The following is a 14,960-nucleotide window of genomic DNA, read 5'->3' on the forward strand; positions in this document are numbered from 1 at the left end:
ACGGCGTCTCCAGACTCTGTCACGTCTGTCATGTGCTCAGTGTGAACCTGCTTTCATCTGTGAAGAGCACAGGGTGCCAGTGGCAGATTTGCCAATCTTGGTGTTCTCTGGCAAATGCCAAACGTCCTGCACGGTGTTGGGCTGTAAGCACAACCCCCACCTGTGGACGTTGGGCCCTCATACCACCCTCATGGAGTCTGTTTCTGACCGTTTGAGTAGACACATGCACATTTGTGGCCTGCTGGAGGTCATTATGCAGGGCTCTGGCAGTGCTCCTCCTGCTCCTCCTTGCACAAAGGCGGAGGTAGCGGTCCTGCTGCTGGGTTGTTGCCCTCCTACGGCCTCCTCCACGTCTCCTGATGTACTGGCCTGTCTCCTGGTAGCGCCTCCATGCTCTGGACACTACGCTGACAGACACAGCAAACCTTCTTGCCACAGCTCGCATTGATGTGCCATCCTGGATGAGCTGCACTACCTGAGCCACTTGTGTGGGTTGTAGACTCCGTCTCATCCTACCACTAGAGTGAAAGCACCGCCAGCATTCAAAAGTGACCAAAACATCAGCCAGGAAGCATAGGAACTGAGAAGTGGTCTGTGGTCCCCACCTGCAGAACCACTCCTTTATTGGGGGTGTCTTGCTAATTGCCTATAATTTCCACCTGTTGTCTATTCCATTTGCACAACAGCATGTGAAATGTATTGTCAATCAGTGTTGCTTCCTAAGTGGACAGTTTGATTTCACAGAAGTGTGATTGACTTGGAGTTACATTGTGTTGTTTAAGTGTTCCCTTTATTTTTTTGAGCAGTGTATAATGTTTGTGTCATCATCGCAAATCAACTGTATTATATTTAAAAAACACTTCAACTTCAACCAGTAAAATTGCTCAGAGACTCGATTTTTGGTACAGCCTATTTCAATGAGTGTTAGCATTCTAGCTAACAACTGCTGCATCCAAAATAGTTATTTTGCAAAGATCACAGCCAAATATACTCTTAGTGACTGTTCAAGCAAGAATCAAAACATAATTGTAAGCGTATGAGAACTCCAAAAAGTGATTTTGTTTAGAAGTAATAAAAATGTAAATCTAGGCTAGGGTTGAATGGCGCAGATGAAGCTGGTTTCTTACTGCAGCCAAGAGCATGACGCCAGTGTGTCGTGTACTGGAAAATGGTCTACATGAAGAAATGTATTTGTGACTTCTTGTTTTAGCACTACCAAATTTGATATTATGAAGACTGTTTAGCTAGCTAGCTAGCTAACATTTGTCATTAGCTCGCTAAGTTAGCAAGTAACGTTAAGCTTGCAGTTGAAAAAAAACCTGTGGTTAAATCTCTAAATGCATGATGTTACATTGTTTCAGTTGTCTACAAAGTCCATGGTCAAGTTTCCAGTATTATTAGTTGTATGTACGGGATCACATGGTACACAGCGTCCAACGAAATGCTAACTTCCTTTTCGATCTTCATTACTTCTCAACAATGTTAAAATCTCAACTTCAACGATAGTTCAGCCCCATCACCACCTTCATCTTAAGACATCTTGAGAGAAAGTTGATCTACTCTTCTTAAATAAACGATTGAGACTGCAATTCTGGGCTTGTGTGTCTGTCTGTCTGTGTGTGTTTGTGTCTGTCTGTGTGTGTGTGTGTGTGTGTCTGTTTGTCTGTGTATGTGTTTGTGTCTGTCTGTGTGTGATTTTCTGTCTGTCTGTCTGTCTGTCTGTCTGTCTGTCTGTCTGTCTGTCTGTCTGTCTGTCTGTCTGTCTGTCTGTCTGTCTGTCTGTCTGTCTGTCTGTCTGTCTGTCTGTCTGTGTGAGTGTGTGTCTGTTTGTCTGTGTATGTGTTTGTGTCTGTCTGTTTGTGTCTGTCTGTGTGTGTTTGTCTGTGTGAGTGTGTGTCTGTTTGTGTCTGTCTGTGTGTGTTTGTCTGTGTGATTTTGTGTCTGTCTGTCTGTCTGTCTGTCTGTCTGTCTGTCTGTCTGTCTGTCTGTCTGTCTGTCTGTCTGTCTGTCTGTCTGTCTGTCTGTCTGTCTGTCTGTCTGTCTGTGTGAGTGTGTGTCTGTTTGTCTGTGTATGTGTTTGTGTTTGTGTCTGTCTGTGTGTGTTTGTCTGTGTGTGTTTGTCTGTGTGATTTTGTGTCTGTCTGTCTGTCTGTCTGTCTGTCTGTCTGTCTGTCTGTCTGTCTGTCTGTCTGTCTGTCTGTCTGTCTGTCTGTCTGTCTGTGTGTGTGTGTGTGTGTGTGTGTGTGTGTGTGTGTGTGTGTGTGTGTGTGTATTTCTGTGTGTACGTGCACAGTGACTGGAGGGTGCTAGTATGACAAACATGGCAACAGCGTGACGATCCTGAGGCCACTTAACCCTGCGGGAGCCTCATGCTCACACCTAAACTGGATAGAGAGAGCGAGAGAGACTGTCCACCACTGTCCCCCATGCAATAACACCCTTAGTTAGCAGAAACACCCTACCCCCCACAATACTGCACACCTAGCTGTAGACTAATCCCACTTTATCCCTCCAGGATTAAAAAAAAAAAAGCATAATTCGAGGAACTGCACCAAGGGCCTCTGCTGTAAGCGGCTGGTGAGTACAAACTGTCAGATTAAGACGTCTGAGAGGATGATCCTGGTCACACATTTAGCAGGATTTTATTTCCTACCAAATGACCAGCTTGGATGTTTGGCCAGTGTCACTGTATGGAACTACAGAGAGTCTTAATAGTCGTGCCAAACCCAGACACCTTGTCAAAACAAAAACAACAAAAAACATGGTTGTTCTTCCCACATAACACAGTCCACACGGACAACCTTCCCTGTACTGTTAGTGGCCACCGAGTGGTAGTGGTTACTTATAAGGCCACCCCTTTTTCTGCCATCGGAAAAAGGAAGCTAAGGCATTTAGGTGTCTTAACCGCGGCCTAAAGTGCTAACAAGGGCTTAGTGAGGTAAATGTTGAAAGAGGTTTAGCCTCCCAACGCTTAATACAGGACTCTCCTGGGAGTAATTACTGTGAAGCGCCTGGTCCGGCCGGTGCGTAGTTGGATGAGGAGATCACCCCAATGTCAGGAAATAGGGGGGGGGGGGGTGCTTAACTCGGGAGATAAAGCCAGGCTAATAGAGTTGAGCCAAAGCGATATTTTAAGTTTTTTTTGGGTTAAGGCCGTTAGTTAGCCGTTAGCTGCTGACACAGGACAGGGGTGTGGCTGATTGGCTGGTCACCACTTATCAGAGGTGTCAAGCTAGGCTGCTATACCAAGGCCCTGAGGAATCCATCAGCATCATATTTTGTGAACTCCTGACCTGAAGATACAGCGTAGCTTTAAGGTTTTTTATTCCGTTTAACTTCTCGTTCTGTCTACTCTGTTGGGACAAGCCAGTCACAAGCTGTTCTCATTGGCAGGAACTTGAAGGTGAGTCAAATGAACTTCCCTCTGTCCTCTCTCTCTCTCTCTCTGTTACTCTTCAACCTTCTTCTCCCTATTCCACTCTCTCCCTCTGTTACTCTTCAACCTTCTTCTCCCTATTCCTCTCTCTCTCTCTCTCTCTCTCTCTGTTACTCTTCAACCTTCTTCTCCCTATTCCTCTCTCTCATTCATTCTTCATTCTGTGTGTTTCAAAAGCTGAACACTGAAATAAGATTTTATTAAATTGAATAATGCAAAGAGCACAGATCTAAAAAGCACAGAGCACAGATGTAAAAAAAAAATACAGTAAAACTCCTTAGAATTTGCAGAAGGTTAATTTAAAAAGGTTATTCGATATGCACGTAAATTGCATATATATATATATATATATATATATATATATATATATATTATTATTATTATTTGTTCAGTGTGGATGAACCAATGGGCGTGAGCAAAATAACCATAATATTTAAATTAGATGGGAAATCACATTATCCAACATATGTTCCAAATACTGCAACTCACATTTCCATCATGTGCTTCACATAAATTGTGAAGTTTACTAAACGGAAATCGTCGAATAACTTTTTTCAATTAAGCTTCTGGAAATTCTAAGGAGTTTTACTGTATTTTTAAAAAAAAATTACAGATCTGTGCTCTTTGCATTATTCAATTTAATAAAATCTTATTTTAGTGTTCAGCTTTTGAAACACACAGAATGAAGAATGAATGAGAGAGTGGAATAGGGAGAAGAAGGTTGAAGAGTAACAGAGAGAGAGAGAGAGAGAGAGAGAGAGAGAGGAATAGGGAGAAGAAGGTTGAAGAGTCTACGTAGACTCTATATATTTTAAATTGTATGTATTCAACAAATACACACTGTGAAATGCATTTTACAGTAGTTGCAATCAATCAATTTGTATTCACAAAAGTTGTTCCTTAAGGGGATAGTTCAGTGATTTATTCAAATTCGGGGTAAAAAAAGAAGAAGCTAATTTTAGCATTTGTTGACTATGTTTAGTCTAACTGTGGATAACTCCCCCCCCCAAAAAAAAAAGTATGGATTGCAGTCACTCCTTGTCTATAGATAGGGGTTGGGTAAGTTTCTCATCTTATTCATTATGATGTTAAAGGCTAAACTGATCCTAGTTCAGCACCAGGGTTGGGTAGGTTTCTCATATCATCTTATTCATTATGATTTTAAATGCTAAACTGATCCTAGTTCAGCACCAGGGTTGGGTAAGTTTCTCATATCATCTTATTCATTATGATGTTAAAGGCTAAACTGATCCTAGTCCAGCACCAGGGTTGGGTAAGTTACTTTCTAAATGTAATCCGTTACAGTTACCTGTCTAAAATTAGAATCAGTAATATAACTTTTGGATTACCCAAACTCAGCAACCTAATCTTTTTACTTTCATTTAGTTTTTGGATTACTTTCCTCGTTAGAACAAGACAAAAAGGATCGATCAAACGCATTTGGTGTGTCATCATTGTGGTCAGACTCGATTAGGAGGAACAAACTTAAACTTGCGTCTTTTTTCAATGCTGAATGTCATTGAGGAAATGGAAAGCTGTCATAATGTATATTTTTCCTTTCCGAATTTAAAAGTAATCAGAGAAGTAATCAATTCGTTTTTTCAAAAGTATTTGTAATCTGATTACAATATTTTGGTTTGTAGCGTAACTGATTAGTTACGTTTTTTTTGTCATCAGATAAAATGTAATTCTTTACTCCTCAACCCTGTCTATAGTCTCACGGTAAGGAAATAAATATAAAAATATGTAAAATACTGTAGTTGAACTATCCCTTTAACTTTTTGTCTGTTGAGTTATTTTATTGTATTTATGTAAAATATTTAGGTAATGATGCTGTAAACTATGCAGTTGTAGGTAGCACGGACAGTTAAACATTTTTTTTTATTTTTTTTTAACTTTGCCTCTCAAACCTGGCCTGACTCACGTGCTCATCTAATTAAATCAAAATGTAATTAAAATATCAACCTCATCGATATCTACATCTCGGGTTCATTCAAACATGCTAACAACGTGTTGATGGTCTCAGCAAAAGTATGTCTGGCATTTGTTTGTCACTTAAGGGGATTATAACGTTCCAGACGATGCTTCTGTCTTGTCTGATATGACCTCCCCAAATGCAAGGCTTCATGTAAGTCGTCAGCAATTTTCCTTTAATTCATTCTTGTAATGAGATTAGCCCGGGCAGCCGCAAATCCAGGCACCCGGAGCTCTAGTCTTAGATACAGGCTTCCACTTGTCACATGCAGGCCAAAACTCCACTTGCTGTGTGCAAACATGTCAGATCAAATGGGGGAAACTCCTAAATCTCACTGTTCGAAAACCTCAAGATTTTAAGGTTTTTAAAAAATGTACATGTTTATCCAAATGAATGGCATTACTTTGGTGGCTTGATTTCAACTGTACCATAGAATCAGCTACAGTAGGAGCTTAGTTAGTTAGTCAGTTAGTGAGGATTGATTAACTGAGTGTCATTAGTCTAATGTTTAGGACTCCATATAAAGGTCATCTAAAGGTCATCTATTACATTTTGGAGGTGACGATATAGTAATATAGTTTGATATTTGAGTTAACTATCCCTTCAAAATACGCATTGTGGTCATTTGACCGACTTTTAATATATTCGGTAACACTTTACTTGACACCCAGCGTCATAACATGTTATGACCCATATATTTACACCTGTTGTGACATATATTGTGTTATTTTATGGCTGGTTATGACACCTACATAAGACTGTCAAAACCCCACAAAACCTACCACACAAGGCAAAACATTCCATTACACCATAAACATACTGTTGACATGTAGGCTATGTTATATCATTTTTTTGGGAGAAACAACCCATATTAAATTATCATTGTACTAATTGCACACACATTGATATCAGACATACATCCAGCGCAGTGCTCTGTTGCTGATGACTGGGATGAATGCAGGAGCAGATTTCAGGAGCAGGACAAGACACCCTCTTTTTGACTCATGACTGATGTTGTTTTTAAAACGCAGATGATCTGCATTATTTAACTAGGCAAGTCTGTTAAAAACTAATTCTTATAAGGGCCTGTACTTGATAGGCCTATGTGGCTTATATGATTAGGATGGTCATAAAGTGTATTTTCTTAGTCCAAGTAAAGTGACACAGGATGGTAATAATGCTTCATGCCAATGTCATAAGGTGTATTTTCTACAAGTTATTTAAAATATGATTAATTGCAACAACAAAGGATTTATGAAACAAACTTTCAAATGAAAGGAAACTTCTAGGCAGGGAAAAAACTATTTAGAAAAATATGGGTTTTGACACTCTTGTTTAGGTGTCATAACCAGCCATAAAATAGCGCAATATATGTCACAACAGGTGTAAATACATGGGTCATGACAGTGTTATGACCATATTATGACAGGTTATGACACGTTAAGTCAGCTGTTATGACATATTATGACACGGTTATGACCGTGTCCTAACGTGTTTTGACACTGGGTGTCAAGTAAAGTGTTACCATTTATTCACTGTACATTGTGTGGAGAAGGGTCTATTCAACCCATCGAAAATATGACAAATAAATATTTCTGAATCGAATGATACGCTCATTTAACAGACAGTTTCATACAAAGCGACTTACAGCACCCTCAACATAATGACACATATACTCACTATGTGGCCCATGCTGGAATCAAACCCACAACACTGGTGTCTCTGCCGCCACCAAGCTCTAACAAACTGAGCCATTTGTATTTGTATTGGTATTGGTATGTATTAGGATCCCCATTAGCCGCTGCAAAAGCATCAGCTACTCTTCCTAGGGTCCACATGAAACATGACTTAATACATAGTACGGAACATTATTAGTCAAGCACTGAAATGCATAATTTCAAAATGTTACATATCAGTACATACACACACAATATCTAGGTCTAATACATAGTACAGTGCAATTACAAAACAAGATATATAAAATGGCTGTGTCTCTTCACAGTCCACTTTGTGCAGTAAGTTGTTCTTTTATCTGCTTTTTTAAACTGGTTTTATCGCTAGCTTGAGTTACCTGGGGTGGCAGAGACACCCTAAACACTTGTAACAGGCTGATTGGTCAGCTGTTTGAACCATTAAAGGGTGCTCTGCTATTCTTGGGTAGCGGAATGACCTTTGCCCCCCTCCACTTCTGAGGGCACACATCGTCTTCCAGGCTTAAATTGTATTCTGCTATCAACCTCAGCAATGTACCATCCAGGTTGTTGCTACCAGGTGGTTTGTCCTTATTTATAGATAACAACAATTGTTTCACCTCTTCCACACCCACTTTGTAGAACTCAAAACGACAGTGCTTGTCCTTCATTATTTGGTCCATTATGCATGAATATGAAGGCTCAGAATTTGTTGTTTGACCAACAATTTTTTTTCACGTCTTTAACATAGGAATCATTGTAAAACCTCTTGTATAATCCTTTAAACACAATTTTCGGGTCCAGTCTTTGGAGCATTGTTTTTTCTAGTTAAGGCTATTATGATCTCTACATCTGATGGGTGTGGATACAGCTCTAGAGCAGATTTCTGTAACATTAGTAAAGATGTGATCAATACACATGGAGGATTTAGTTCCAGTTCTGTTTGTAAATACCCTGGTAGGTTGACTGATAACTTGGACCAGATTGCAACAGGCATTTTACTGAATTGTACAGTAGTTGCTCTGCTGTATGGCAAGTCCTAGTGTGTGCTGCAATAGGGGCCAGGCCTCTCTGGCTTTCCTCGGACTCTTCTTGGTTCAAGTTCATACAAGCCCTACTCTTCCTGTATAAGATTAATTACTGAGTACAAGCTGTTTTTCCAGCTGAGCGCTATACCTCAAAGATTAGTATCCCCTCTTCTGACTGGTAGTTCAGTGATAATAGTAGGGATAGGCTTGAATGTACAGTGGTCTGTTTGTTGTTTCGTAGCGTTGGTTTGGTCACTAACCGGGTGAGTTTTCATTCATTTATACACGCATAGACATACTTATACTCATAGATATACTCACTTTACCGCTACCTACATGTACAAATTACCTCGACTAACCTGTACCCCCGCACATTGACTTGGTACCGGTACCCCTGTATATAGCCTCGTTATTGTTATTTTATTGTTACTTTTTTTTAAACTTTAGTTTATTTAGTAAATATTTTCTTAACTCTATTTTCTTAAAAATGCATTGTTGGGTTAAGGGCTTGTATGTAAGCATTTCACAGTAAGGTGAAACACACCTGTTGTATTCGGCTCATGTGACAAATAAAATGGGATTTAATTTATACTAACATTCACACAGGCAAAATGACACTATGACGCAATAGATTTTTCTTACACTCACATTATGGAGACATTTAACACGCAAACTCTTATTACACAAAATACACAGATCCCCCCCCCCCCCCCCCCCAAAAAAAAACACTTATGTAAATTTACAGTCAGGCTACCTGAGGAGGACAGATAAACCTTGAACCGTCATTGTATTAATTCACTATGGTGTATGTCATCTTTTTAAATGTTCTCTCTTACCTCTATCCTTCCCTGTGTATATTTGCTGAGTTTAATAGATGAAAGATAAAAGGTTGTGTGGAGAGTGACATTGGTGGCAGGGACCAGGGTGGCCATGCTTGCGTGTGGCGCCACATATTTCCCCATAAACCAATTTCCCTCCACCAGATTTATCCCCCAAGGTGTTTTCAGGACATCTCAAGGGGCTGATGGAGGCTAATAGGCTTATCACTGAAGGTGTATTGTCTGGTGTGCTTACAGGCAAGGTTTGCTGAGGTAAAACTCCTAAACGCCCGGATTACCTCCAACACATCCCTTTAAAGTGCTGTATAGTCAGGATTTAGCTAATCGGATAGTGGGGGAGGGAGGGCCAGGTTGGAAGACACACGGGTCAGCAGATGTTCTCGGGTCCTGGCAGACTAGATGGGACTAACAGGAGGATTACTGGAGCCCAGATTAGATGGGTCTGTGAGGGAACTTTAGGGGACTGTGGGGTAAAACGGTACACGACTGACTGGGGCTAAGGGCTGCTAACGGTTAGGGATAGGCTGGATCTTATGGGGGGGATATTTAGCCAAGTGTATTTTGACAGGGGTGTGTTGTCGTAGGTTACCCCATAGGTGTATCTAGCCCCCCCCCCCCCCCACACACACACACACACACACACACACACACACACACACACACACACACACACACACACACACACACACACACACCATAAAGGAGAGATACCCAGTAATTTCAGTAATGCCATGACCACAGTTATTTTAGAGACACCTCTGACATAATATTTTCCTGTAGTATGTGTTAAAAAATTGGAGTCCATTTCCCTATGGATATAAATCTACAGCCCATACTGGTCCTGGATTAAAGCGCTGTCTGTTCAGTGTAATATTTATTCATTAGATGCTAATCAGAGGTGTCTAAGTCAATCGGGTGTAATGACAAGCTGCAATGATATACACGTGTGTGTGTGTGTGTGTGTGTGTGTGTGTGTGTGTGTGTGTGTGTGTGTGTGTGTGTGTGTGTGTGTGTGTGTGTGTGTGTGTGTGTGTGTGTGTGTGTGTGTGTGTGTGTGTGTCTAAAATTGTGCTAATTAAAAGGATTGTTGTTGTAGCAGAGAGAAAGAGTTATATGGAGGCAGAAAATGTTCCAATGTTCCTTCTGCTCTGAGGTGAATCTAGAGTCTAGACAGTATTCCTCAATCCTCGATATAGCTTTGGTTGCTCCAACAAAACTTCATTGTCACCTTTGACAACAGTTTCTTTTTTTTATATCTCAATGTCATCAGTCTCTCTCTCTCCCTTAAAGACCATTGATGAAAACATGCTTAGCAATGATTAGCAATCCTCACATGCCTATTAAGTGTACTAGTTATGGTAGTATTGTAACGGCAGGGTTTGTTAATCGACAGTACACACGTGATCACTGACGAGTAGTAGCCTAATCTTTTCTGAGACCTGCGGACTTATGTTGCATCCCTCTTGGGCTATAACTTAGTTAATTGGGCTAACACGGTCTTGAGTAACACCAACCACCCATGTTTGATATCTATCTGTTCAGTTACATCAGCACACAGTAACTGTACGCCATAATTTTTTATCATAGAAGACCTTTCAATGTATAGGTCATGGTTGCCTCCTAGTGGTGAAATATGAAAATGACAAGCAATTTAAAGAAGGTTGCTAAACGGGGACTTAACTTAGACTAATTAACACTAATCTGCTCAACACCACTTTACTTTTTTTGTACTGGGCAAGTGCGGTCTTTCCTGTACCTGGTATATGTAAGCAAGGTTCCTTCCTTCTTAAAGGACCAATTAGATTAAAACAAGTACTTGAAAACAGACTAAATCACTGTTAGCTAACCATCTGAGGGACCAGTCAGCAATATCCCAGGGACCAATGCTGGTCCACGGGCCACAGGTTGACAAACACTGGTCTTAAATACTAATCTCCTGATCTCGGTTCCACAAAGAGGCAGTTTCCTAGAGGTCAGAGGTCAGGCCATGACCCCAAGGGAGCAGCTGAGAAAGATGTCAGCGATGGGGGAGCAGGGGGCTCTGGATGAGAAACACTGGTACCGCCTGGTCAACGGCATGTCTGCTGGAGGTAAGGCTGATCCACCTGGCTTGAATCTGCATGTCTCAAGGCTATGTTAGCCTGTTGAGTTAAAGTCCTAGGTATTAGCTCGTTCATCCTTGCCTAGAAAATTCACTCAACCTAACCAAGAGCATTCATATTCTTCCATACCTTAGAGCCAGGAGCTTTTCACTGACCTAGGTAATTGCTGGGGCCCAGAACTTTACCTGATCTGGTCACATAGTCAGTAGAAACTTTGGGCCCTAGTTCTGTATCGACTTCTAAATGGCGTGACACATCCACCATCGAAGGCTAGGTATTTCAGAAGGTTAGGTATTTCACTTGTCCTGCATGTTGGAGCTCGAAGCCTAAGATTTTCACTGTACCCTGCAATCACACCTGCAACCCTGTACATGTGACTATTAAACACTCTGAATCTGAATCGTGTTGCGCTGTGTTGCGTCGCAGAGCTACGTCAGCGGCAGGAGATGATGATGAGGAACCAGATGACCATGACTCCTCAGATCCTGGCCCAGGGACAGCAGAGGCTACAGGGGGTGCCCACCCAGTTTGAGCCCCGCTTCATGGAAAGAGAGCTAGCTCCTCCCTCTGAGATGGTATCTTCTGAGGTCAGGCAGATGCACATGGGGGGTCACCTCGGTCCGCCCATGCCCCCACACCCTGGTATACCTGGCAGGGGCTTCCCTGGAGCTAGCTATAGCTTCATGCCCTCAGAGCCCATGGAGACAGTTGCCCGGCGACAGGAGCTCATCCACAAGCAGAACATCGCCAGGTACGGTCTGACATTGACCTGCAGCTGCATGTTACAGGGCATGTCAAAGTACACGTCATGGACTATAGGGCTTTGGAAATCCTAGCCCTCCCTTTTATGGCCCCCTTCAACTTAGTACCAAGGGTCTGTTTTATGCACTACATTACAGAACAGTTGACATATATGATTTGATTAAATACAGAGCCCATGTGACCTACAAATGTGTATTGTTATATATATATATATATATATATATATATATATATATATATATATATATATATATATATATATATATATATATATATATATATAGTGTTTGGTTATGTCTGATTGGTGTGTTGTTACGTCTGATTGGTGTGTTGTTACGTCTGATTGGTGTGTTGTTACGTCTGATTGGTGTGTTGTTACGTCTGATTGGTGTGTTGTTACGTCTGATTGGTGTGTTGTTACGTCTGATTGGTGTGTTGTCACGTCTGATTGGTGTGTTGTCACGTCTGATTGGTGTATTGTCACGTCTGATTGGTGTATTGTTACGTCTGATTGGTGTGTTGTTACGTCTGATTGGTGTGTTGTTACGTCTGATTGGTGTATTGTTACGTCTGATTGGTGTGTTGTTACGTCTGATTGGTGTGTTGTCACGTCTGATTGGTGTATTGTCACGTCTGATTGGTGTATTGTTACGTCTGATTGGTGTGTTGTTACGTCTAACTGGTTTGTATTGGTTGTTTTTCAGGATGGAGATGAATGCCATCCTCCACCAGAAGGAGATGGAGAACGCCCATCAGAAGGGTCTGATGGGTATGGAGGCGCCCATGATGTACCAGTCCAATGCCATGGCGTTCCGAGGGCGCCAACGCCTCCCAGACGGCCATGATGTCTTCGTCCACCGCACCACCCTGGAGGAAATGCAGGCCAACAGCCTCATGATGTCCTCCAGCCCCTATCCACCAATCAGCACGCTGCAGAGGGAGAGGAGCCGCAGGGCCGGTCGCAGGGCAACTAATCACAAGAGCGCAGAGAGCCATGCGTCGGGCCCAAAGGGCCAATCGGAAGACAAGAGCGTGGAGCAGAGTCCTGGCGGTGCCTCGGGAGAGGAGAAAGAGGCGGAGGGGAAAATGGACATGGGAGGGGAGGCGGCCAGCAAACAACATCAAACCAAAATGGACGCACAGCTCTCGACGGGCACCAGGAAGAGCTACAAGGAGGAGGAGCAGGGCCTGCGCAAGGCCTGCATAAACAGTCAAGATGGCTGCCCTGACGTTACCAACTGTAACAGTAGCGCCAGCGACAAAGACATGCCTGGCCAATGCTCTGCGTTCCAGTATCCCTCCGCCAGTGGACCTATCCCAGGCATGCCTTACATGTTCCCTCATGGTGGGTCTACTTTCTACAGTCTTATTTTGATCAAAACACTCAGGGGCTTGTGCTGCTGTCTTTGATTTGATTTGTATCATTTATTTGACCAAGGATTGATGTGAGCCGTATGTGTGCTAACACACTTTGTTTTTTGTTTTGATCAGGGCACCCCAATCTCTTTCTCAACGGAGAAGATATGTCCTCTATCCAGGACCTTAGGAAGTGGACAGTGGACGACGTGTACAACTTCATCAACAACATACCCAGCTGCTCTGAATATGCTCAGGTTGGTGTCATCATCAAAACAGTAGAGTGACTTCCTGCTTACAAAAGTCAACAACAACATCATTGTTGTCTCTTAACAATTTGCACCCTCCCTCGAGGCAGTCCCACTTTGCAGGTTTGAATTCTGTTGTTGGTGATTTTTGTAAACAGAAAGTTGCCTCGCTGTATATAGTGTCATACTGCTGCATCTACCTTTTAAAGGATGTTTTTCTAACTGGTTAAACGTTCCTGTATTCCTCCTCCTCATATTACCTGATTATTCCCTGCAGACGTTCAAGGACCACATGATAGATGGGGAAACGTTGCCGCTCCTGACAGAAGACCATCTACTGGACACCATGGGACTGAAGCTGGGCCCTGCACTCAAGATACGATCACAGGTAGACAAACCATCAAACAAATTTGGACAGCAGACCAAAAGATTTTCAAGTGCTGTCTATTTAATTTTCAATGGATTAAATATTTGCAACCCTTTTCGGGAAAAAAGTATTGATGCACATTTTTTCAGCACATTGTTTATTATAATACCTTATGGCATCTCTATCTCTGTCCCACCCAGGTGTCTCGACGGCTAGGCAGCATGTTTTATATGATGAACCTCCCGCTCGCCGCCGCAGCCGCTCTGCAGGCCGCCCCTGACAAGGCAGGAGGAGGCCGATCGTCAGAGATCAGCTCCCCTGTTAACTGTAACAGTGTGGAGATGATGGGCAGCCCGTGCACCAGAGACCCAGAGGGCCTGAAACCAACTGACTCCCTCCCAGAGACTGACAACCCCTCTCCCCCTTCGGCCAGCAGTGGAACTGCCTGAGGCATCAGTGCGTGGGAGAAGAGTCGTCAGCCAGTGGCTCAGATCCAAGTCGACCACTAGCCTCTACCACATACACATAGACACATACCCTCAAAGGACTTCATGTAGATTTTTAAGCATTGGATGGGTATAAGTGATATAGTAATAGCTGCATCTTGCCCTCTGATTGGCTAGATGGAATTGTTGCTGTGTTGGATACACCTGTCCAACCTTCAGAAGTGCACAGGGAGTAGGAAGTAGGGTTCGATTAGGAATTCAGGAAGTGTTTCAGCCCAAAGAGCTGCTTTTGAGCTGCTAACCATTTCCATCAGGCAATGGTGTTCAGTTTTCTAGTGTGTGTCCTGCAGTGTTTAAACTGCTAGGTATATGATGGCATTTTTTCTATGTATTTAGTTACAGTTGAAATGTTTGGTACTTTTTTTCCACCATGTTTCAGATTCAAGATGGAGGCAATAAACCCCAAGCCATTAGAAATATAGATGGCTTGATGAAGAATGGGAAGAACACTGAATATACACATGACCTCTGTGTTTGGGGGGAAAATAAACTGTATTATGTAAATGTTAATGCATTAATTGTGTTTTTGTAGCATAATGCTTTCCAATGAATATGTGTGACATTACCACTTTTAATGAATATAAATGATTGATTTTAATGTCACAATGTAGCCTATCAAATCACAGTTTTTTATACGTTTTCTATGTTTT

The 14,960-nt window shown here is 42.2% G+C and overlaps 1 protein-coding gene across 2 annotated transcripts; it reads left to right on the top strand.

Annotated features, from left to right (window-relative positions):
- The first annotated feature begins 3,096 nt into the window (after positions 1–3,096).
- Positions 3,097–14,820, top strand: samd7 (sterile alpha motif domain containing 7). Of its 2 annotated transcripts, none has more exons than XM_014189402.3 (7): positions 3,097–3,403; positions 10,928–11,059; positions 11,498–11,822; positions 12,538–13,178; positions 13,325–13,446; positions 13,715–13,825; positions 14,005–14,820. In XM_014189402.3, exons 2-7 carry the CDS (start codon positions 10,957–10,959, stop codon positions 14,251–14,253), a joined length of 1,551 nt encoding a protein of 516 aa, XP_014044877.1. In that variant the 5' UTR covers positions 3,097–3,403; positions 10,928–10,956; the 3' UTR covers positions 14,254–14,820. The 2 variants fall into 2 exon arrangements, with proteins under 2 accessions (XP_014044877.1, XP_014044874.1); XM_014189399.3 differs by lacking the exon at positions 3,097–3,403 and adding an exon at positions 6,815–8,393 and having other exon boundaries at positions 10,926–11,059.
- Positions 14,821–14,960: the final 140 nt, after the last annotated feature.

Source organism: Salmo salar, chromosome 03 (genome assembly GCF_965601325.2).
Source record: "Salmo salar chromosome 03, fSalSal1, whole genome shotgun sequence".
NCBI lineage: Eukaryota > Metazoa > Chordata > Actinopteri > Salmoniformes > Salmonidae > Salmo > Salmo salar.

Bases quoted from the DNA above. Each gene is read 5' to 3' on its own strand.
- samd7 (XM_014189402.3), top strand. From the start codon at position 10,957: ATGACCCCAAGGGAGCAGCTGAGAAAGATGTCAGCGATGGGGGAGCAG. The intron at 11,060-11,497 runs GTAAGGCTGATC...GTTGCGTCGCAG, and splicing joins CAACGGCATGTCTGCTGGAG to AGCTACGTCAGCGGCAGGAG. The intron at 13,447-13,714 runs GTTGGTGTCATC...TATTCCCTGCAG, and splicing joins GCTGCTCTGAATATGCTCAG to ACGTTCAAGGACCACATGAT.